Source organism: Pinus tabuliformis, chromosome 8 (genome assembly GCF_031772625.1).
Source record: "Pinus tabuliformis cultivar Carrire ecotype Pingquan chromosome 8, CPIR1, whole genome shotgun sequence".
NCBI lineage: Eukaryota > Viridiplantae > Streptophyta > Pinopsida > Pinales > Pinaceae > Pinus > Pinus tabuliformis.
Window position 1 is genome coordinate 2,037,521,695 of NC_142294.1, and position 26,276 is coordinate 2,037,547,970.

At 38.8% G+C, this 26,276-nt stretch overlaps 1 protein-coding gene across 1 annotated transcript in view; it reads right to left on the reverse strand.

The window, feature by feature from the left end:
• Positions 1–382: 382 nt before the first annotated feature.
• LOC149244623 (putative amino-acid acetyltransferase NAGS1, chloroplastic) overlaps positions 383–26,276 on the reverse strand; it is a 210,787-nt gene continuing 184,893 nt past the window's right edge. The window contains exon 11 of the mRNA XM_089374921.1: positions 383–822. Coding sequence (XP_089231047.1) covers positions 684–822 — 139 coding nt within the window. The 3' untranslated portion in view covers positions 383–683. The remainder of the gene's footprint in view (positions 823–26,276) is intronic.

Below are 26,276 nucleotides of genomic sequence, written 5' to 3' on the forward strand. Positions count from 1 at the left end.
TGAATCATTCACCTAAAAGCCGCTGCACTGTGTTTCCTCACTAATCCATATGAATTGCTCCCAAAAACTGTTTTTGGATATCGAGACTGGTTTTAATATGACCTGCAAAATTATGATGGAAAATTCATAGTTCCACTAGTGACTACTGTTAGGAACAATGTATCGACGGACTCTATTTCCTGCTTAGAATTACTTGTAATTTTGATGGGAATTTGTTTATGACATGTAGCTAAGTTGTCCAAATAACCTCTCAAAACGCAACCGCAAAAACGGTACAAGGCATGCATAGGAGTGCAATGGGTGTAAAGCTCGAAAAAATTCACAGAAAAAATAAATTCTTGATAAAGTAGATTGCTCATTGTGGTTTGACTATTTTTCAAAATGATATTTCAAAAATTGCACGATTTATTATCAAACATTCTGAACCTCAATTCTCTTTCAGGACTTAACAAATTACAGATCTCAGTGACAAAATTTTGTGCGCTTATGAAGCTAGAAGCAATACACTCTTTGGCTTTTCCTCACCCGTAATCGACATTTTGACCAGATTAAGAATTTTCTGGCAAGTCGCTAAATTTGTAGTATTACTCAATAGCCAACTAAAGAGGCACATGAATATTTGTATATTAACAATGAAAAATTATACATCGACGCTTTTCAAGTTCCAAGGATAAAATCTCATCCTAGTCAACGATAACTCTATTATAAATGGGTTGAAGTTTTTTAATGTAGTACTTTGATCCACGGGTTAGATTTATCCTTGTTCTCCTCGATTCTGGAATAGAATCTATGGTACATTCCAAGAAACCACGGCTGACAAACCTGCAATAACATCACAGTATTTGATTAGTCATTGCATACATTGCACTATATGAGCTTCATTCATGATCAAAATATCCTCTAGTGGTTATATGTACCATCAGAAGATATTAACGGCCAACAATATCTAACATAATCATTTTCATCATACCAACAAGTAGCAAGCAGTTTCAAAATGTTTTCATTTTATTTTCTTTCGCCAAAGTGCCGTCATTTTATCATCCATCACCACATGGTGCGAGTACAACAGCAGAAATGACACAGTCAATGCCCATGTCCAAGCATCTCATATACATGATATGCATAATCTCATATACATGATATGTTGATGCAGGAGCATCTACAAGCCAATGACCATTTTTGACCTCTTAGGTCAAAACTCATTTAGTAAGGGAATTGGAACCCTAGTTTGTTTATCCAGGGAAGTTGGGTTCCCTAAGACATTTAATTAGGGAAGTTGGGTTCCCTAAGATATTTGATTTGTAATATTTCCTAATATAGTCCATACGGAATTTGATTTGTAGGAAGTTAGCCGAGTTTCACTTAATTTCTATGTAAAAGGGATAAACTAGCTAAATCTGGGATTTGTTAGATAATTTAGGAACTTTGTTAGACTTGTAAGAGAAATCTATGGAAAAGAGTTTCCCTATGTAATTGAGTGATCAAAAAGAAGAGAGAGAGATACATACAATGAGAAATTGATTCTGTCTTATTAAAGAAATCTGTGCAGAATTGTGTAATGGGTAATTTCCTTCTATTTCAGAAATAATATTCAAATTTGTTTCCCCCTGGTGTTTAAGAATCTGTGTATATGTGAGGTTGTGCTAAGCAACTAGATCGGCTTCATTTGCAAGTTAACACGGCAGTAAAGTCTCAATAGACAAACACAACAAATTTTATTTTTCCCAGCTTTTTATGAATTGACGGAGATGTGAATTTTTTTTCCCTCGACCTTTTCTATCTATCGGCCCTCGGGGATGGCAGAGACTTTCACTTCGCGCAATTAACCCTTTGTTAGCCGATCCGATAACCGTCGACCAGTCACGTCGAGTGACAGACCTTTTTTCGTTTCCGTTTCCCGTTTATCAACCTTCGGCAATGAGTTAGTAAAAGTTGGCGCTTTCATCAGTTAACGAGCCCGATATACAGAAGTTTTCACATCAGTTGCCGTCCTGTTTACCGCCCTATCGTCCTGCAAAGAAAAAAATGGAAGTTTAAAATGCCAACGAGAGAGCGTTCGGTGGTCCCATCAACAAACAGGCCCGATCTACGGGATTTTTTTCGACAGTTGTAGGTTATGCCACCACCATCACCGCCCGGTTTTTGTTCACCGCCTTTAATTATAACAAGGAAAACGTCGACAACAGCGAGGGGCCACGGTCTACCGCCTTTCAATTTCGGCCTTGGTTACAGTGTTGGTCCAATGGACCGTGCTGGGTAGCTACAAGAGCTAGCAAATTGGGGACAGTGACTATCGGCATTATATGTCAACATTGTACAGCCAAGAGAAGTAGACCAAAAGAACCCCCTTTTTATAATGAAATACACATTTTTCCAAATGAATTAGTCCCCATACCCATTCTATAATGCATCAATTTATGTTTTCCATGGTTGATTGTATTTTCAAGTGTCTACAATCACTGCAATGCTTATAAGTTATAATGATATCGTGTATGCATGGAATATGTATGGCTCGTTTTGTACCTGTGCAACGTTCTTACATATCTAGCAGTAAGGGTATTTTTGGTCATATTTTCAATGGTGTAAATAGTTTTGATTTTCACTTGATTTTTCCATGTTTGCACTGTGCTAGTCTCTGCGAGGGCATGTTGTTTTGGCGCAGTTGGTTGAATCCTTTATATCCCACACTCAAACCTAACATCGTCTTTTTGGTCGTATTTTCAATGGTGTAAACAGTTTCGATTCTTCACTTGATTTTTCCATGTTTGCACTGTGCTAGTCTCTGCCAGGGCATGTTGTTTTCGCGCAGTTGGTTGAATCCTTTATATCCCACACTCAAAGCTCACCTTGTTGACCAATGACTTACCATGTTAGTAAATAAAATAATTATTATAAGTGTGAAAAATAAAGTCAATATGTTGTAAGTATTGGGAGGAGGCACAAGGTAAGTATTATATAAAGGGGTATCCCATAAAAATAAGGGAATTTTTCACTAAAAAGATATATATACAATTATACAAGGACGGGGTTTAACAAGACTTTGGAATGCATGTATCAATATCTAGTGAAATTAATAGTATTCCATGAACTCACATGCTATGTCACAAACCCATCCGGGGAAAACCCTATGGAACTAATTACCCACCAAAAGTGGGTGACCCCTAGGAGAAAAATTTTCTCCCAATTGATCAGTGAGTCAGGTCCTCGGATGATCCACAGATAGGTTAACTTCAATGTTTTCCACCTATGCTCCAAACAGTGCTCTCTCCCGTCTAGCATACTTTTTAAAGGAAGGTGGGTCATCTATCAAAGGTACACTAACTATTTTTGTAAACATGTGCTTTCATTTAATCTTAAAGGCATTACTAACATGGATCACAAGTTGAGCTATATGATTCACCGCTCTTGATTGTACCATTGTGCCCACACTTCACCTAGGAAATTATCCTTTGGCCCTAGTCCAATATGACCTCCCTTGAGGCTCTTCTCTTCCACTATTTAGAAGGGGTATGAATAGGAGACACTAATTAATATAGTGTGCTCCATGTAATCCATACTTACCACTCCCCATATCTCCCTTATATTCGCTTCCATTCTTTAGATTGATTGCCATTGGTCATTGGTCATGTACTAGTCATGATAGTTTCAAACCAGGTAGAATTCATCCTTAAGGGTATCAACAAATCCCTCCCAAGTGGGTTAGTTGTAGACTCATTTATATGATGCCTTTCTTCATAACTTTCCCACCAATCTTTGACATGGGGACAAAGCCTTAAAGAACACAAAGGCATCCTTTCAATATCCAAAATTTTTGAACCAAGTAATAACTCAAATTTAAACATTTCTCAAAAATATATACATCTATCTTGCCTTCTAACAAAGGAATATCAAAGTTAACTTGTACCATGTGTTAGAAAATCGGGAGACCTGAAATTTAATTTAAATTTTCCTTGCATAGTAATTGCTTGTGAAATCTATTAGCTTCTTTAATTTATCTCTATCATGATTCTTTCATCAAACAATTACCATAACATGAACATGAAGATCACAGAAACAAAAGGACACAAGACATAGGCTCCAAACCTGGGAAAAATTGCTCCAAGGGGAAAACCCAAAAAATCCCTTCTTATAGAATCAGAGCAAATGAGATATCCAAGACCCATAACAACAAAAACTTCCACCTCTTGATACCAAGTCAAACCTTTCTTCTTTCCAGCAAATCCATCAGCAAGAGATTATCAACAAGAGATGTGCCAAGATAGACTTTCCACAAACTCTAATTCAAGAAGACATCCTCTATTTCACACTTTGTCCTCCACATCTCTTCTCTGCCACCTCTATGATATTTCAAACCATACTCCATCAAGTGTGTGTCCAAATGACCTCCATCTTCCCTTTATTTATATAATTCAGAGAGGGGTATGAATAGACATGTCCGTTGGGGCAAGGGCGAATTGACCTCTAGGCCGACTTGGCATCTAGAAGGGTTTTTGTCTCAAAATTACATTTAAAAATTGTTATTCTTTTTCTTTTACAATAGGTCCAAAATAGGACTTTGACTCTTTGATTCAAAACCTAGAAGCATGAAGTAAATGCTTCTCTAGAAAAATAATAATAATTTTTATTTTTGTTTTGTTTTGTTTTTACATAAAATACATAATGGTACAAATTGTGAAGATCGAAACTAGTTACATTCTCCAACACCATGAAGGTTGTTGCACCTCCAAAATGGTTGCTTGTTGAAGATGTCTTGGTTGCCATTAATGATCTAGGTGAAATCTTTGTCATATCATTCCTTTGTTATGTGAGGCCTTTCTTAAGAAACAACTTGACGGAATCTTCTGCTCCATCATCTCTCTTGATAAGGTGATATGAATCACTAATTAGGTTCAAATGTTCAGGATTTCCATCACCATTTCACTGATTATAAGGGCAATCACCAACATTATGAAGTTGCTAACAATAAGGACATTAATCATCATCATCCTTCCTAATTAATAATCTCTATAGGAGCTAAGGTACTAGGAACATCTTGTTTAACAGCAAGTCTATTGTTTTGATCTTCATTCCTTGTTATTGAACTAAGGTCTAGGAGGATAATTGGGACAAAGTTCATTATTATTCTCCAAAACTATTCAGTTTATTCATCAGAGCAAGTTGCCCTTAAAAAACTTATTTGGTTACTTATCATATTTGTGAGCAAATTATTGTAATTCACTTGAGTCAGCACAATTCATGCCTCTAGCCTTGGTTCTGAATTTGCTATAGGTTTGAAGAAAATATCAACTTTTGAAGTTAAAATATTTTCTTTAATGATGATAGTGTACACTCTAGCTTGAGCAAGGGCCTTGAGGTCTTTATCCCTTAGAATGAAACTAAACTATCTGTCAAAAGCACTAGTATATTACAATAAGATAGCCTTTTGCGAAGGTTTAAGGTTATTATGAATGATTTTGACCAAACTGTCAATTCTTTGTTCAATTTCTAAAAAATTTACTTTCTTCTTTACCTCATGAAATTGCACAATCAATAACTTTCCATCTTTCCTAGGTGCCCACTTTTTTGTGAAAGCATCTATGAATTCATCCTAGGTTTTGATGTTCTTATTAGGTAAGTCCCTCAACCAAGATTGAGTACTTCCCCATAGCGACACGTTGTCGAAGTTTGTAGCTCGGGCAAGTACTTATGCGCAGGCCTTGTGTCTAAGCATGCCAAAGTTGCCCACATTTCACCTTAGAATATTTATTGATATCACTTAGCCCCAGTTAAACTTAGGAAAAAGCACATAATTATATGTTGGCTTATTGAGCTAAAATAAAACTTAGATAAAGTATTCACTTTAGTCATTAAGTTTTAATCTTAGTCGTTGCTCACAAGTGAGACGAGATCTAATCTCGGTCATCCATCACTTTGAGATTAGGGTTAGGGTTAGGATTAGAGCTTTGGCTCAATGTAAAGTTATAAAGGTAAAGGCTAAGGTGAGGAGAAGACATAGTAACAACACAAGATTGAGAGGGGCTTCTCAATGAGTGTATGCTAGGTCTGAGAGAGTGTAATGAGATTGGTGATCAATTTTGTATTTTCTCAGTTAGGCCATTATCCCTAATACAGGAGCCCAAGTAAGTTCTATGACAAATTTATTAAGGAAAAATTGTTGATTGGGCAGAAATTTATGTGTATGTGTGATTCAGATTGAGTTTTTTTTGTTTCCGTTGTATTTTTTGTGCTAGGAATCTAGTCGCGTATTCGTTCAATTAATAATTCTTGTGAACAGAATACCAGGGATTGAGTTCAAGAAATTCTAACACTAGTATATTGCAATAAGATAGCATCTTGTGAAGGCTTAAGGTTATTAGGAACCATTTTGACCAAATTGTCAAATCTTTGGTTAATTTCTAAAACATTTTCAACGTTCTTTACCTCATGAAATTGCACAATCAATAACCTTCCATCTTTCCTAGGTGCGTACATTTTGGTGAAAGCATCTACGAATTCATCCCAAGTTTTGATGTTGTTATTAGATAAGTCCCTGTTGTGCTCTACAACAACCCCCCATTTCATATCATCTTTATTTACAAATATTAACGTATGAAATGGGTCCCTTCAAAAATTAATTGGTATCAATACTTTTATTGTTCAAAAGAGGTCCGATAATCAAATGAATTCATTTCATAAAACCCTTTTTTGAAAAAACCCTTTAAAGAAATAAGGCAAATCTTTGTCATTGCGATAAAGCGATCGCAAGATCGCATATCGCAATGACATAAGAAATATAAATAAGCGGCACATTGATTACCCCCGATGCGATATCGCAATCGGCGATCGGCATCACTTCATACACATCTTAAAAAATGCACATAACATAAGCTCCGACGCGACGCGATATCGGCGATACTCCGTATGCGGTCAAGGCAGATTAAGTCATTTACTCCGATCCGATGCAATTGCGCAATCGGTAGTCGGCAACATCCCATGCACATTAATGAGGCGCCCTGGTCTTACCCCCGATGCGATGCGATATCGGCGATCGGGGAATCGGCAAAACACTCTAAATGCACCTTGTTATATTTCTTCGCGCTAATCCGATACGACGTCGCAATCGGCGTTCGGGAGGATCCTGTGCTTATGATTATATTATACCTATTCTCCTAAAGCGATGCGATATCGCTATCGGTGATCGGAATTTCAAAGGGCATAGCTTGAAGATCTAAAGTATTATTGATATCCGATCGATAGAGCGCGGATTTTGAAAAAAGCCGTTAAATGGAGGGATAAGGTGATGTATTCATATTTAAAGTTTTGCCCCTTCGATTAACGATCACCTACGTTCAACCGCCAAAATATCCATTGCACGCTTAAGGGAGTCATTCAACCGGATAATGGTGTAATAAGCATTTAAGGAGTAGCAAGCCTTAAACGGCCATTTAATATATCTGTAATATCTTCTCATTGATTGGATCCGCAACCATTTTTTGAGAGATAATCTCTCAGCACGCTTCAATTGATATATCTTTCCCACCGTAAGTCCTCATTATTATATTTCTATGTTACGGTTTTTCTTGCCTTTGTGCAGAATTCATCTTCTAACAGAAGCCTGAGCATGATGGGAAAGAAATCTAAGAAGACCGCGGGTTCCGCTGCTACAACAGTTGCAGGACAAGCTGCCACAGATAAAAAGAAGGGCTTAATATCAGATACTACATGCACGGGTCTTACCAGAGCTACATGGCAAGGCACGTATAATTTGATTGAAGCCGAACAACCAGAAAAGGCAGTGACAGAAGCTACTGTGGATCCTACTCGCAAGTCTGATTCCACTCTCAAAGACTTAGCCGACTCTTTCCTTCACAGGATAGCGGCCAGAGAACAGATTCTCCCCTACACAGACGTCGTGCGATGGGCAATTGAGGAAATTCCAATCCTCGACAGAACTTTTTGCACCAGAGATGGGAGGATTTTTGGATCGTTCAAGCCAGAGCATCTAAGGCAAATGTATCATTTGCCTGAGCCAGAGAAAGTGTATAACAAGACGTTCCTGGAGAAATTTGCAGCTGATAATGAAGTGGAATCCGAACCCATCCGGGATTGGAGGCAGAATCCAGCCAAACGCAAGCACGAGTCTTCCAGTAAGTACTCAGTCGATTCTTTGGCTTCTCCCTATTGTTATGCGGGGATAATGATGTGTAGCCTATGGGGATTACATGACTGCTAATTTTACCATAGAGATGGTTCCTCTAATGGAAGCAGCAGTAAACAGCATAATTATGGATTGGGCTACTATTCTCTCTGATAAGCTAGTCGTAGTTGTTCGTGATTTTAGAAAAGGTTCTGTTGTTACTGAAAGGAAAATTCCCCCGTTTTATTACAGTGCATATATTTTAGATACATTATGTTTCAATTCTGAGTTTCCCGTCCTCGGTTGGAGGTGGACTCCCCAAGACCCCTCACCCATTCATATATACCACCAGAAATTGTGGAAATCTTCTTACAAACACCATTTGTACCAAATCTGCAATGGCTTTATGGTTCCCATTCATTATTCTATTTTTGATAAGCCCATTCCCAGAATCTCCTATCTAGCTTCCTTTGATTTACCGGCGGTAGCGAGTTGGTTTGGAGAAGAGAGATTTACCTACATTAGGGTTTTCGGCAGCCAAGCCAATCCGCATGTTCTCCCTTTGTATATTCCAGATAAACTGCTAGCAAGAGAAATCTCCTATCAAATTATGGCAGAGAGTACTACACAGACTCTCAAGAAAGAAAAGAAGAGGGGTTGGCCCTCTTTTCCCTTGAGAATTGGTGTCTATACTCTGCATGATCTCAAACACGCAGAAAAGGAAGCCACAAAGATTCATTCCTTAACCCTGGCCACTATCCCGAATAGGCTATATGATCCAAACAAACACGCCTATACTGCATTAGAACAGGCCAAATTAACAAAATGTGACCATCAAGAAGATTGGTTTGATGACCTATTTGTTTCAAACGAAACAATAGGTCAAGCTAGAGAACTTGCTCGATTGAAATATAATGATGAAGGGGTAACTGAGTTCAATAAACTTAGAGAGCAGAGGTTGCAAACTCTGCCTCTAGATTTACTGGCAACAACCCCAGCGACGTCTTCAAGCGAGCCTGGTCGGCAACAGTCAAGCCAGCCTCCTGTTATAACAAAAGATCAGAAGAAACAACAGGAGGAAAATCAGAAGAAGCAACAGGCAGAAAGGCAGAGAAAAGAACAAGTGGAAAGACAAAGGAAAGAACAAGCAGAAAAACAACAGAGAGCACAAATGGAACAAGAAGAAAGACAAAGGAGAGAGCAAGAAGAGCAGCAGAGAAAAGAGCAGGAAAAAGAGCAGCAGAAACAAACCACCGATGTCAATGTGGACACTACCATAGACCCCAAACTATTTCAAGAATGGCAGCAATTTCATTCCATCATCAATGGATTGGAATGTTCAAAAGATGGGGACACTTCCAAGACAAATGATACATAGGACATCACTTCTCCTCAGGTTCTAAGTGGAACCAGCGGCCCACCCATTCCCCAGGATCTTGAGGTAATTCCTAAAGACCCTTCCGATCAAATCGTTCTCCAAGTGGAAGATATTCCTCCCTTGGATGTTTTCTACAGCCCAAGGCATAGAGCGGTTGTGAAGCGATCAAGGAAAAGACGAAGGATTGATCAACCTTTTATCTTTCCAGAGCAAACAGTCACGGGTAATGTAGTATGGAAGGAGGAATTGGACCCCTCCGATGACCTAACAAAGCTGTCACAGTATGCAGGAGCCTACTCTGCAGCAACTATTGATAAGGCATCAGAGGTAAGTCTTCTACTGAAGACTAAAGATCAAGAAATTTTTGCACTACAGGCAGAAGTGACCGAGGCAAAGCAGAAGGCAGCGCAAGCAGAGGAGCAGTTGTTGGTACAACAGCAAATGAATGATCAATTAACCCAGCAATTGCAGGAAGAAAGGCAGAGGATCGACCAAAGCGCGATCCAGAAACAAAAGGAATTATCGGAGGCATTGGCACAGTTGAAGACAGCAAATGAGCTGATGATGAAAACGAAGGACGAGCAAATAGCTCAATTATCATCACGACTCGAAGTCATAAAAGGCACCCAAAAAGTGGAGGATTTCAGAGCAGAGGCATCGCAAATAAACAGTGCTTTAATATCGCAGATTAGACTCCTGTGTAATCAACTCAACGAGGCAGAACCATTGGGCGAGCTAACTACATCAGTATGTCAGCAGGTAGAGAAGACCAGAAATGAGTTAGACCAAGCTGAAGAAACCATAATCGGATATCTTGATTGGCAAGATTCTGATGTGGGAAAAGCAGCGAATTTGCCTAGGATCCAAGAAACATACAAGGACATACTCTTTACAGAATGGCACACTCAAGTGATGAAAGCAGAAAGGGCGGCTTCAAGATGTAAATTAACTGCCAGCAATATGATTGATCTGATCAACAACACCCTCTACCTGGCAAACATGATCTCCCAGTGTACACCTAGAAGAATAACAACAGCGAATGTGATTGAGCAAACAAGTTATCATGACTTAGAGGAGAAGGGGAGATTAATCGCTGGGGTTAACACTTTGACTTTCGATGCATATTGGCTCTTTCTGATCAAGCCACACACACAAAGGTCTGCCCTCAAATGTTTAACCGATGCACTCGAGTGTATAATTCCCAATATTCAAGATGCCACATACGCTGCTCAGCTCAGTTCGCGCCTCAACAAACCGCCTGAAGTAGAGCCAATGCTTGCGACAAGTCAGCTCAGGTTTAAAGGCAAAGAGCCTACCTGATGAATCATTGCCGCCGATTGCCAGATCGCTCCAGTAAATAGGATCAATATTTATTGATGCCAATTATGTAGGATTTCTGTTTATTAGATATTTAGATTAGCTTAGTATTTATAGACCCTTTCATTGTTTTGGAAAGGGTCGTAAAATTTTGTAATAGACTTAAAGACTGAAGTTTGCACTACTGTGCTTCAGCCTATATTCTTTTATGAAACTCGACCAATCGTTCTTAATTTGACAAGGAAGTTTCTTTATGCAATTGCACACTACTGTCTTTTGTTGGGGATGTTTTCTGAGTCGAAGGAAGAACTGCGACATAGCGATTGATATATGGGAGTGTTAAGCAGCTTATATGGTACTTTTATCTGTATCTGTATTCATTCCTTTTATATGAATTGTTGTGTAATTATTCTTGCTATTGTTGAATACATGTATGTGTTGTAACGGCAAATCTCTATCTCATTCCACTATTGGATGTTTAGCGATATGCCTTTTCCTTTAATCATGCATGTAACAATGATATAAATGATAAAGTGTGGTAATTTCGCTGTTATCGCTTTGCGTAACTATTTATGCACAGCAGTCTTGAATGATTTAATATCTATGTTTTAGAGATGGAGTCATCTATATGCCTGTCTTAGAGCACAGACCATCAAACGCTACGCTTTAGAAATCAATAAGTCCCCGGGATAGATTATAGTTATTATACTTTGCTGATAGTTTTAATTATTCGCTTATCGCTAGCATATTCTATAAGTCATTCATCCATCCCGTTTACCTATAATTTTTGGGAAACTGGTCCCATTATCCCCAATCGGAGCCACTATTCCAAACGGAAAAGGAGCTATACTAAGGTCCGGACCGGGTGGTTTCCCCTATGTTGTTGCAGCGATTTTCGAGGCATCAACAGTCCCTAAACCAAGATTGAGTACTCCCCTCTAGGGATAATGCAAAAGCATCATTACCACATCTTTTTAAATATAAAAGCCACCCATGAACATGCAAAATTCATCAATATGTTGTTCAATTCTAACTATGTTATCCTTAGAGAATTTAGACAACCAATCATTAATCTTATCATGCATCTTATTTAGATACCTATGGATAGCAATCATATCCAAAGGTTTGAAATCATTAGTAAGCCATGCCTTGGCCATTGGAACTACTTTGAGAGGGTTCATTGAAGAGAAATTTAACTTAATGAGTTGTTTTTTCTTGGATCTAGGATGATTATACAATCTTCTAGTAGTTATTTGACTAGAGGTTCCCGAGTTCAGATTAGATTGTGGTGAGACTACAGAGTGTTGAAAAATGTAACTAGTATCGGTCTTCATAATTGTGCTTGAGTCATGATGTAATGTATTTGTCAAAAGAAAGAAAAATAAAACTATTATAAAAAGAAAATTTATTTTTATGAGCATGGGTTTCATGCTCTATGTATTTGTTTTTAGGTCAAGCCTCCATTGAAGGCTTCTAGGCTTGTATCTTGAGTCATTATCATTATCATTATATTCTAGACCCTTCTTGGGCTTTTAGTGTCAAGAAAGAAAAAGGTTTATGTAATAAATATGTGTCTTGTCCCTTCGCCACCAAGTCGGCTCCTTCAATTAACTAGTCGGCCTCATGAAGGGATTTGTCACCCTTGTAAAGTCTATAACTAAGAGAAGAACTTGGCCTCTTGTGGCCATTATCCAAGAAGGAACTCAGTCTACAATTAGAAGTCAAGAAAAATGGATGTGAAGGTCAAAAAGGAAGAAGTAACTCCAGCAAAGAAGAATGAGAAGTCTATCAAGCTAAGAGAACCGAATTTTTTACATCTTTCTGTCACATGTGCTAGGAATTTGAAGCTAGTTGCAAACGCTGAGGATGGAGGACAAATTTCAGAAATTGCAAAGAAGAGGAGTTCAAGGAGTTGTGTTGAAGGTTGACTTAGTGGATGAAGGAAGTCTTTGTCTTGGTCTAGGGTCAAGGTTGTCTCATTTGATTTGATTCTAAAGAAGAGAAGAAGAATTTCTGGGTTTTCCCCTAGAAGAGGGGTTTTGCCCTGGTTGAGTGCCTACATCTTGTGTCCTCTTTTGTGTTTGTGATCTTAATTGTTTGGCATTTGTCTTGATGATATGAACATAATAATTTGAAAGAAAAAAACTAATGAGAAAACATCACAAAAAAAATATCAAAGTAAGAGAAATCAATTCAAGAAAACACTAAATTGTCGCCCTAATGGATTTCTCAACATGGTATGAGAACTAAGGACAGTGTAATAAGGTAAGCTACAAGATCATTCCTGTACAAGAAGAAAGGGTTCCAAGTCTGCTCCTTGAAGACCGAATTATCTAGAGTCGGTATCAAGTTCAAGAACAAGATTATGGACACACTTTTATAAGTAAATCTTTGCGTCTAGGTCACAGGTCCGAGCAAGGATAGTGAAAGAATTTGAAGAACCCAGGAGCTTTGTTCAACTAAGAGGCTAGATCCCTAGATTAAATAAGGTTGAGATCCTTGAAAGGAAAATCGCAGTTTTGTGCTCAAGTATAGAAGTTTGAAATCACCATTAAAATCTGAACATTGTGTCATCTCAAAGATTCGAAAACCTCAGAAGTTTTTACATGTTTGTGGGTGGTCAATTCAAGGAGTAGAGTGTCTCATTGTGGACTAGAAGAAGCCTTTTCAATCCAGAATAAAGTTCACATGTTGACTAGCCAGGACCGAATTGTTTAGAAGCCTTATAAGCCTTGTTGGAAGGTCAAATTTGAAGCTACAGTGACCTAGAAGGATGAGTCGAGACTCCTATTGAGAAAGGAAGAAGTCCTGTGCATAATTGTGTGTACATAAAAAGACCCAAGAACGATCATTTAAAACATCTACAAGACTATTTTGGAAGGTTTGTCATTTAGCTACAACCACCATATTTGAAAAAGAGAACACAATTTTGTACATACATATGTATATGAAGTTTGAACTCTGATCGGTGGATCACACTCGTTAAGATCTAATGCGGAAGTCTTAGACCTAGGGTCTAACCTATAAAAGAAAAGCTACAGTGATAGTCAAGAGAAAGCAGACCAGCTTGAAGTCATCATCAAATTCAAGTAAGTATTGTTTTGTTCTTTGTGTCTCAATCATCTAACAATATGTCTTCAGTTTCCAAGGAGAGCAATAAATTCAATAGAGGACGGAGGTATGTAATTTTTGAGGTATGTATAAAGTGTTCATATGTTAAGAATCTATTGTCTTAGGATTTTATTGTGTATATGATCCTAGGGTCTGCAAGATCTCTTTATATCTATGAATTGTAAACCCTAGATACTACATATGAAAATCTCGTTTGCTTGTTCCCTCTTAGTATCTATATAATGTCTAGGGTTTGTAAGTAGTATAACAATCCTTAGCAAGAACGAAATTGAGTGATATCTAGATTTTGTAACTCAAATCCCTAGGAATTCATTCTCTAAAAGGTAATGGAAACCCTAGATAATCATCATGCTATTATACTAGTATATTTTGGTTGTGCTTGTCAATAAATATTTGAAGGTATATCAAGAATTATGACTTGGTAAATCAAGTTGGATCCTTGAATAAAAGTTGACTAATATGGAAATGGACCATGAAGATGTTGTCATGATTCAAAGGGAACCCTTCGATAAGGAAACCCTACAAGGTTTGTAAAAGAAACAACTCGAGGTATGTAAAATATTAGTAGTGGGTCTCTTCATTAAAAGGTACGATCATTTTGAAATTTGCTTTGTATTACTAACTCTTTCATGTCTAGGATTTGTTATAGAATCATTAAGATTTTATATTATTAGGGTGATTAAAATCTAGATCAAATCAACCCTTGTTACACATTCTATCTTTAGGGTTCACTAGAAAATTAACCTTTAGGGTTCACTAGAAAACCCTAGCCTTTTGATGCTTAGAGTATGTTGACATTAATGATGAAACCCTAGTCTATGTAGGGTATGTTGATAAAGTCTAGAATATATAATGAAATCCTAATCTCTTAATGTTTAAGGTTTGTTAATATGAAACCCTAGCCTTTTAAGGTTCATTGTTGATGTCTAGATTATATGATGAAACACTAGACTCTTGGGGCTTGTTAGATTAGGGTTTATGACAAAACGCTTGCAATAGTCAATGTAAAATCCTGGGAATGAAACCCTAGGTGTATATGCTTTCGTATGATTGAAACCCTAGCTTGGTCAAAATAGTTGAATATCTAACATTGAAGTTTTGGTGTTTGTATCTAGGGTTTATGACAACCCTAATAGAGATTGATATAAATTTCTAAGGCATAATAACGAAACCCCTAGATGTAATAATGCTTTCACTATATTTGAATTAGTTATTAATATCTAAGGTTTTAGTTTTGATGAAGAACTCTAGGGTTAGTGACAAAAACCCTAACAAAATTGATTGTGATGGTCTAGGGCATGAAAGGTGTAACCCTTGTTGATAGTAAACATAACTAGATTTAGGTTTCGATATCTAAAGTCTAGTTAATTATGCTTCCCTTGTGATGACATGCTAACCCTATATTAATAAAGTTGACTTCATGCTCTATATTTGAATTTGGTTGAACTTGTTGTTGAAGATTTGCAAGTACATAGTCCTGAAGCTGATGAAGATGTTTACCTACTTCATACTTGATGATGACTTGATGATGATGTTGAACATGATGAAAAGAGGGAGTTGTAAGAATCTTGGTGACATTGAAGTCGACATTGTTGACGACCTTGTTACCAAGTGAGAATAGAACAAATGATGCTCCGAAGAGTTGAAGTTCTCAGATGATATGATGATACGAAAGAAAGAGAATGTGTGGTTGAAGTTGATGAATTTGTCCCTAGTAGAAGCTTGGATAAAGAAAGTGTATATCTCCCTAGTTGAGAGGGAGCTTGGTTGAAGAAAAGTAAAACTCCTCCATAGTTGAAAGCATGATGTGAAGGCCATAAGGATGTTTGAGATCAGAGAATAGCTAAAGCACTACAGATGGTTATTCGTGAGTTGTATTCATGATAAATAAAGTTGTGAACAAAAATTGGATGTTTTGGAAAGTGCTAAGGTTGAGTTTGGTGTTGTTGGAGAAATTGAAGAAGGAAGCTTTCATTGAAATGTGTTTGGATATTATGATGACCTAAGCAGCATCAGAATAGTTGAAATACCTTGAAGATTATGCTAGCATACAAGAACATGTACATTGGAAGTTTGAATATTGATTGGGGTCGTGAAGCTACAGTACGTGCCAACAGATGAACAAGTAGTTGATGTGTTGATGAAATCTCTTCCCCATCAAAAGTTAGTTTTAGGAGCATCCTTGCATTGGTGAATGTGTTGATCTCTTCCTGAAAAGTTGGCATATTGATAAAATTATTTGATTTGGTTGAGAGGGAGAGACGAAGTACCTTAAACTTTCCTGTATGTTGGTACTTGGGAGGACATCGTGGCCTGGTTAGTATTGAGATCTCAATTGATGTCTATATCCTAGAGGGAGGGTATCATTTGGACCTCTGGTTTGGTGCTCATACCTAGATCCCTGTGAGGGTTGGTGTCAAGGCATGGAGGCCTAGATGATATCCTATTGGATGGATACCAAGGCTATAGTCTGATGGTACCTATTGTGGCAAATGCCTAAATGACACCTTTGTTAAACTTTGACAGCTCAGGGGTGAATTTATCCTAGAAGAAAGCATATCTTTCAATTCCGTTTGAACCAGCTATAATAAAATTTCATTTCTAAAAATTCTAATATGACTTTCCAAAAATAGTAAGTCACATTTCAATTTGGAAGTGACTTTCCAAAAATAGAAATTCATGTCTAAATGATCAAGGATGATCTCGACATATGGAATCCACTTTAAAATCAAATCAATCATGATTATACAAGTCAAGAATTAATATTTTTATCCTTACTAGTATTATTATTATTAAGATATTATTATTTATAAAAAGTCTAAAGTCATTCACCTTTAATGGATTAATAAAAACGAATTATCTTATGAAATAAGTAAATTAAATTCGGAATCTCTTACTTGGCAAATTGAACCTCTCTCTTAGAATAAAATAGTAACTCCACACTTAAGAGAATGTGACTCTCCCTCACTAATTCAATGTATGACAAAAGTGTAACTCCTCATTAAATGCACTTGTAACTCCCTCATTCAATTCAATTTGCAACTCTCACCATATACTCTCTCTTTCCCTAATTCGAATTGTAACTCCTCAAGCCAAGTGTACCTCTCTCTTTATTCTTGGGATGAGTTACACTTCTCCTCAAGTGACTCCTCCCTCATGGAATTCAATTCTCCTATTATTGGCTCAAGAAATGAGTTCATTTTGTAACTCTCATTTCTCATCTATTTAAGTAAGAGCAAGTGAGAGTTGAGAGTAACGTGTTCAATGTGAAGAAGGAGAGCTAGAGTTGAGTATGTGCAAAAGACGTGTGAGAGAAAGTGAAGAGTAAGAGCACGGGAAGAGCTGGAGCAAGTGTGTAGAGCAAGATCTAATCAAGAGGAGGAGATTTCCCAGCAAAGAGCACGAACACTTCAACTGCAAGTTGATTAAACATTGGTGACTTTATTCATTCTCATTCTCTCTCTCTCTGTACTATGTTGAACAATTGAAGAAATCTAATAGAAGAAGAATCATTTGGGTTTTCCAGTTGTGGATTTTGCCCTGGTCATTGGACCTAACTCTCAATGTCTCATATTTGTGTTTGGTTGTCTTCATATAATCCTTAAGTTTATGTTCTATCTACAACTGTTGTTCTAAAAAGTTGTAAAAGAAATTTGCATTCTAAGTAATTGTAACAGCATAGTACATTCAGTTTTATGCAAAGTACATTCAACTTTCTGCAAAGTACATTCAACTTGGTGCAAAGTACATTCAATTTTCTGCAAAGCACATTCAATTTTCTGAAAGTACATTCAGTTTTTTGCATAGAATGTTCAAGTTTTTGCAAAGAACTTTTAAATTTTTGCATAGAACTTTCATATTTTTAACATGGTATCAAAGCTTTGGTGAAGACAAGTCCAAGGAGACCAAAGATCACCACCTGAGGAGACCCCACTTGCTCTCAAAGTTTTCTAATTGAGATGGCTTTGTCCTACTTCAAGATAAATGAGAAGTTGAATGATGCTTCAAACTTTGGTCCATAGAACGCAGGGGTAGATATCACTCTTGAAGAACACGAAGTTCTGGAGTATGTTGAAGACACAATAGTTGATTCACCAGAGAATGCAAGTGTTGTCATCAAATCCAAATATAAAAAGGGTGAAATCAAAGCTAGAAAAATTATCCTTGATTCTCTTACTGATCATCTCATTACTTATGTTTCTAGTTTGAAAAAAGCTAAAAAAATGGATGCAAATTAATTGGCATGTTGCAATTAGTAACTTGAACCAGATTATTGCCTTGAAGAATCAGTTGAAGGACATCAAGATGAATAGAGGAGAGACGGTTCAGACATACTTCCTGAGAATGACTGAATCAAGAATCAATTGTCAACAATTGGTGAAATTGTACCCGACAAATAAATGGTGTTGATTGCGCTTAGAGGCCTTTCCCCTGTTTGGGAGACTTTTATCACCACCATTAGCAACATCAACATTGTTCTCACATTTGATGAGCTCTTGGAAAAGTGTACCCAAGAGGAGGCCAGAATGATCTCCAGAGGGAGAATTTCACGTCATGAAGAACGAGAACCTGTTGCATTTTCAACCTATGACAAAAGAAAGAAAAGTAATAAAAAGAAATCTGCTTTCAAATCAAGTAAAGGGAATCTAGACATGTCAAAAGTTAGATACTTTAACTATAAAAACATGGTCATTTTGCTCGTGACTATAAAGAAAGAAGATCTCCTAAATTCAAAAGCAAACCTAATTATAGAAATGACTCTTTTGAAAATCAAAGAAAATGGCATTTTAAGAAAACAAGAAATCCAAGATATAGAAATAATACAGCAGAAACTCAATCAGAATATTTTCTTGTTTCTGCACTTTCTGATTCTTCCTCTGCAGATTCATTTGATGGTTAGTTGATAGTGGTTCTTACAAACATTTTACTGTTTACAAGCAGGCACTCTCTCATCTAATTGAAAGGGAGACTAATTTAAATGTTATCCTTGGAGATAATTCTACTCACCAAGTTAAAAGTTATGGTTCAGTTTCATTTCAATTAGATGATGGAAAATCTATTTTTCTGCAAGAAGTTTTGTATGTCCCTAGTTTGAAAAAGAATCTTGTATCCATATCTGCTCTGGAAGATAAAGGAATGAAAATTGTTTTTATTAATGGAAAAGTTCTATCTTGGCCTTTGAACTCAAATATGAGAGAAGCCTTCACTCTTGAATCAAAATGTGAAGGGCTTTACAAAGTCAATGGTAAATCCATTCATGCATTGGTCCATGACATTGATCTTCAATGTGAACATGGCATAGAAGATTTGCTCACTTACACTACAAAGTCTTCCCTCATGCACGGAAGATGGTTTCTAGAATGCCTGAGATCATAATAGATCATGAAGGCGTTTGCCCAGGGTGTGCAAGTGGAAAGCATATAAAATACCATTCCCTTCAAGCAAAACAAAAATTAGTCAGGTACTACAACTTATACATTCTGATTTATATGGACCTATGCTTGTTACTTCTCTTGGTGGCTACTTGTATTTCATGATTTTTGTTAATGATTTTCTCGCAAGATATGGATTTTCTTTTTGAAAAAATAAAGGGGAAGCATTTGACATGTTCAGAGATTTCAAAGCTTTGATTGAAAATCAAACAGGAAAATTGATCAAAGCTTTACAATTTGATAATGGGGGAGAGTTCACCTCCAATGAGTTTAATGATCTTTGTACAGACGCTGGAATAAAAAAAGAAACCATTGTGCCGTATAATCCACAACAAAATGGTGTGGTTGAAAGGAAAAATAGAATCATTATGAAAGCAGTTAGAGCCATGTTGCATGATCAAAAGCTAACAAAGTTTTTGTGGGGAGACGCTGCAAATACTGTTGTTTATGTGCAAAATGGAACTCTTCATCAGGCCTTAGACAATAAGACTCATGAAGAAGTCTTCACTGGTAAAAGGCCTGAGGTGAGTTACTTGAGAATCTTTGGTTGTCCTATGTACTTCCATGTGCCGAAAGAGAAAAGGAACAAACTAGAAGCTTCAGGTAAGAAAGGTACATTTGTTGGTTATTGTGATAATTCAAAAGCTTATAGAATTTATGTACCTGGTCAAAGAACTATTGAGTTTAGCAAAGACGTAACATTTGATGAACATGCAGCTCTTAGAAAAAAAAGAGACTCTCCTCCTCCTGCCATTGCTGAAAGACAAGTTGTTAATGAAAAAAAGCCTTCATCTGAGTCTGAACCGAAACCTGAGAATGAGCTTGTTGATAATCCAATGGGTTCCATGGATCCTCTAGATCCTCCACCACATGATCCTCCTACTAGAAAGAGACCACTATGGTTGCGAGATACCTTGCAAGATGTTAAACATGTTGCCCCAAGAGGAACGTTCAAAGAAAGTAATGAGCCAAGTCGGTTTCAAGGGTACGTCGCTGCCATGAGCAACATCATTCAGACAAAACCATGCACCTTTGAAGAAGCTGCAAAAGAACAAGTCTGAAAAGATGCCATCACTGAAGAATACAAGTCCATCATCCAAAACTATGTCTAGGAAGTGGTTCCTAGACCTCAGGGTAAATCTGTTGTCACTTCCAAATGGTTGTTTAAGATTAAACATGGTGCAGATGGTAGTATTGAAAAATATAAGGCTATATTTTTAGCTAGATGATTCTCTCAGAAAGAGGGAATAGATTATGATGAGATTTTTGCACCTATAGCTCGATATACTACTATTCGATCTGTTATTGCCTTAGCTTCTAGCCAGGGATGGACTCCACCAAATGGACATGAAAACTACTTTCTTGCATGGCTTCCTCAAGGAAGAGGTATTTGTGGAACAACCACAAGGCTTTGAAGAGCATGACAGGGAAACTCATGTATGCGGACTCAAAAAAGCCTTATATGGGTTGAAGCAAGCTCCGAGAGTTTGGTATGCTCGCATTGATAGCTCCCTGATAAAGCTTGGTTTCACAAGAAGCAGTGCAGATCCAAACCTCTACTTCAAGAAAATCCAAGCTATATGTTTGATTTTGGTATTGTATGTTGATGATTTATTCTTGATAGGAGGAGAACCTCTTATCCTCCAGTGTAAGAGGGAGTTAGCTTCTGAATTTGAAATGAAATACCTTGGTTTGATGCATTACTTTCTAGGACTATAGATCTGGCAAAGACCTGGTGAAATTGATCTTTCTCAAGGAAAATATGTTGTTAAGCTTCTTGAAATATTTGCTATGGTAGAATGTAAGTCCATGCATACTCCTATGGCTATGAAATTTAAGAAATTATGTGGCAAAGTTGTAGGACCTTGTCTAGCAAATCCCACAAAGTATAGACAACTCATTGGTGTTTTGATGTTTCTGGTAAACACTAGGCCTGATATATGCTTTGTTGTAAACACTTTAAATCACCATATGATTGATCCCTTTCATGCCCCCTAGATTGCTACAAAATATGTACTCAGTGACTTGCATAGAACTATAAATCGAGGATGGAAATATACTACTAAAAATGTAACACTTCATGCATATACTGATGTTGATTGGGCAGGGAACTCTACTAATAGAAAGAGCACTTTTGGGTATTGCTTTAACATGGGATCTGCCATGATCTTTTGGATGAGTAGAAAGCAAAAGTTTGTTGCACTAAGTACAGCTAAAGCTAAGTACATTGTTGCTAGCATGGCTAGTTATGAGGCAATTTGGCTTAGAAATCTTTTTGGGGAACTATTTGAGCAAGTTCCATAGACAACAGTTATATATTGTGAAAATAAGAGTGGGATTCATTTTGCAGAGAATCATGTGTTTAATGACAAGCCCAAGCATATTGATATCAAGTATCACTATATCTAGGAAATGGCGTAGAGAGGCTCCATCACATCTCCATTGATCATTAGATAGCTGACATTCTTACCAAGCCTTTACCAAAAGGGAAGTTCTTGGTTTTTAGAGAGCAACTTGGACTTATGGACGTGACCCTTCTGGGACGTGGTCACAGTTGATCGAGAACATTGAGATGCCTTTCCCCCCTGTCAGAGCTCACAGGATTAGGGAATGATTTCGGAAAGCCCCTGACGATGAGGCACCTCTTGTGCAGTGTGCACCACAAGAGTAGGCCTCAGTATGCATCCGACCCATAGTCTGGGACGTGGGAAAAGTCGCCTATCTGGCCAATAGGTGTAGTGAGACTTGTCTGTGTGACTTGTTCTCCAAAATCGCGCAATCATGTCTAGCAGGGCCTTTGCTGCCTTGCTTTGCACTGTACTCCAAAACTACATAGACATGCCCAATCGACCCTCTGATGCATGTCCTTCACTGCTCTTAGGAATTGCGCAGAACTGCCCAGCAGGTCCCCTGCAAGGCTGTCTTGTCTTCCCTCCAAGAGCTGCACAGGAGTGCCCCGCTCAGGGTCCTACCTTGCAGCTACCACTGGTGTCCTTCACTGCGCAATTCTGTCTCCCAGTGGTCACTACGCAGTTTTTTCCCGACAGTGCAAGTTGTCCTCCCGAAGTTCCTCATTCAGCCTCAGTTGCGTTGTCTCAGTGAGTTGTCCTCCCTCCCTGTCACCCAAAACACGAGAACAATGCATCATGCTAGACTATGAGGTTTTGGATTTGATGTTGTCCCGTCATGAGTGAATTGCAGGAACAAGTACACTGATAGATCATGGCGAGACAACGAACGGGATGAAGAAGATGCGCACATGCTAGAAGACTTGCTCGCTGTTGGACAGACGTACCAAGCAACAAGCGAAAGGAACACATGCATCGAACCATCATGCAAAACCAAGACCATCGAAGACCCTACAGCACTATGCCATGCAAAGGAGAAGAAAAAGCACACCAAGAGTACATCCATCACTCAACAGCGCAGCAGCTTGACATGGACACCACAGTTAGCCAGTACATGTCAACAGTGTCATGTCGAGTTGTGTCATGAGTTATCTTGGCCACATCACCACTATGGGCCATATCCGTTGTAACTGAATGTAATGTAAAGTGAAAGTCTAATGGACGCACACAAAAAGTTGAAGAGTCATGTCAGTGGAAAAGTCATGGGAAGTTGAACAGTCACGATCGTAGTCCAAGAGTCACAAGGGTCAAGCATCACCCTTGGCTATATATACCCCTCCCATTGTATGAGCAAGGACTTTTCACCTTGGCTCCTCCCACATAGCCTTGAGAGTCTATAGTATGTTCTTTGAGGAGCGAGGAGTGGCTCCAATGTCCCACTACTAGGACTAGTGATGTATGGTGTACAGATGTGTCTTGGGACTTTTTCTTAATTCAGAACAATGTTAAGGCCATCAAGTTTTCAAACATGTTTTGTAGATGTTTGTAAGACTACTCTTTAAACATTTGTAATGCATGTTTGCTTAACCTGTACTAAGATAGTTGAACTACTTTGGTTATTTTAGTACTTACATTGTTGAAGATGTGTTGTATTGCTTATCACTGTTGTCTCGTCCTTGTGGACTACTTCGCAGGATATTAGACAGACCATCCATGTTTTCTGGTTATAATGATCGTCACCTCCGTGTGGACTACTCTGCTGGATGGTGTACGTGTTTTCCCTTGCACTTTGGTTTTAACGACTTCCGCATCCGCTGTGGACTACTCCATTAGATGCTGGACAAACCCTTGTTGGTTCGCGTGTGTCTCTCCCTGGGTGGTACTATTACCTCTCATCTAGAGGCTCACTTTACTCCCTCTACAGTAAGAGAACCCAAACACAAATTACATTACACACTCACCAGGCATACTCACCTCGCTTTTTGAAGATACAAGCATAACACTCTCATGTGCTGAACAACAAGAGCTAAGGAAAATCTCTAAGATAATGGCAATCGGGCCATCGTACTGGATGAGACTCCTACACCAAATGGTGTGAGGTCTAGTTGGGACTTCATACTAGGGAGATCCCCTGAATGTTGACGAGTCCAGCACCGTCAACATTTCTGGCACTAGAAGGAGGGTCGCTGGTAGTTTATGGTTGAATGTCCTACCAACCCCACTCATCTATCATCTAGTCAAGGCAATAACATGCACTCCCTCTCCTCTACGCGCAACTCTGAAGTTGGTTATTCCTCACCTCCCGGACCTGAACAAGAAATCTTGTATCAACACATCTGCTTTGTCCGTCCCATCACCCGTCAATTTGCTAAGGTTGTTGGCTTGATTCCAAGAGTGCATGCTCTTCCCTATTCGCAGAAGAAGCGAAAGAGAACTCCCACAGGAGTGGTAGTCTCATATGTGGAAGAAGCAATCTTCGCCACTCTTGAAAAGTTGGCAAAAGTTGTTGAAAACGAAGAGGAACCTCCAGCCTTTCGAGAGCGAGAAGAAGACAACCTCTTACTCTTGGGCTTCGGTTCCAGCACAGGAGGCAGAGGGGGAGGCAGCTGAGGAGGTGGAGGTGGAGACGAACCAATAGATTCAGAGGTAGAACCGTCAAATCCAAAAGAAGAGGAGGAGGACGAAGAAGAGGACAACATGGCTGACCAAAATCTGAAATGGATGACCCGGGGCCCATTGGCACTCTCGGCTATCTTCCACAAGATGCCAAGAAATGCAGAGTAGTTGTTAACAAAGTATGACCCTGACAAGACAGTAAAGGCGGAAGATCACTTAGACACGTTCTACCTACATTTGCAAACACTCTAGGTACGTTATGACGATGTTACATGTAGACTATTTCCATGTACCTTGGATGGCAGAGTAGTTGTATGGTACCACAGCCTTCTTGTGAACCCCATTCAAAATTGGGGGGTGTTTAAGAGAACTTTCCTTGAGAAGTTTGCTGAAGACAAAACCCTCGCCATGTTGCTAAAAGAGATGGGTAGTCTCAAGATGGAGCAGAAAGAAAAAGTCAATGATTTCAACCAGAGGTTTAATCGTATCTTGAACAAGTTCACAACAGACACCAAACCTCATGACTCCATCACTATTGACTACTACACGTCTGCATTGTCGACCAGCATTCCGCAGTTCGTCAAGCGAGCTACGAAACCAACACGATTGGAAAATTGCCAAGAGGCAATGGTTGTGGAGAAAGACCTATGCACTATTGGAGTCATTGTACATGACGAATCAGCTAAGGAATCCAAAGACACGGGCAAGACGTCTCAGACTACCGTGACTAAGGAAAAGGAAAAGGAAGCAAGTGAAATTGAGAGCCTTACTTGTCTCGTCAAATCCTTGACAACCGAAGTTTCCGAACTCAAACAATGGACGAGCGAGACAACTGTGAGCAATTGGCCTCCCAAGTTCACGCAGAGGAAGAATATGACTTCAGGCAGCAATAGCAGCGACCCGACCAAATCTGCATAGAACTCTAGCCTTGTGCTCAACTTGGATCAAATCGCGACAAATCATTACTGCAAGTTCCATGACGAACAACATTCAAAAAAGACTTGCCCGCGATGGAACCAAGGAATGAGGTCCCTGGCTACACAGTTGTCAGACCAATTCGCGGCCAGTGAACAGGCTCGACCTAAGGATGAAGACGAAGAAGAAGCTAATGCATCTGATGAAGCTCCAAGTGTTGGGCATGTAATCAACATGTATCAATGTGCTCGCACTGCCCAAAAGACGACCACCGAGAAGGAGCCTTCGAACAACTGTCCGGCCCCAAAACAAAACAATCGATACAACTTGAGAAGTCAAGGGGGCCCCACTGTGTTTGAGATATTGAAAGAAAAAGTAAGACATCTGCACAGAGCAGTTGATCTGTCGGTCAACTCAACACAGAAAACTCAAAGCAAGTCCGAGAACACAGATACAGCACAAGGTACATTTGTGAGCAGCAAAGACAAAAGCATCCCGACGGACAACACGAGCACAATTCTACCTCCGAACATCTCGATGAGTCTCCTGCTCTGGACTACAACATTGTTGAAGACATGAAAAAGACTCGTGTGAACATATCTCTGTATGAGTTAACCAAGATCACGAGTCAGCGGGATATTATTTTGCGCACACTGGGGCAAACCTCCACAGACAGTGTTACCTCTTCCAACAAGGGACCAAGTAAGTATCTCGACTCACTCGCATCCATGCTCAACGCGCTCCGTATGGAGGAAGAAAACTCGCTCTGCCCACCGTTTTTGTTGTCATTCGAAATATTCAACTTCAATGTTCACAATTGTTTGGTTGACTCTGGCGCATCAATCAATGTCATGCCACTCTCCATTGCTAAGAGGATCAATGCTCAATGGAGTAGCACAACTGCGCAGATCATCCAACTTGACAAAACATGTGTGCCAGCCATTGGTGAACTTCGGGATGTGATCATTCGGTTATCGTCCGACGGACGAGTTCATCAGTGCATTAACATTGTGATTGTGGAC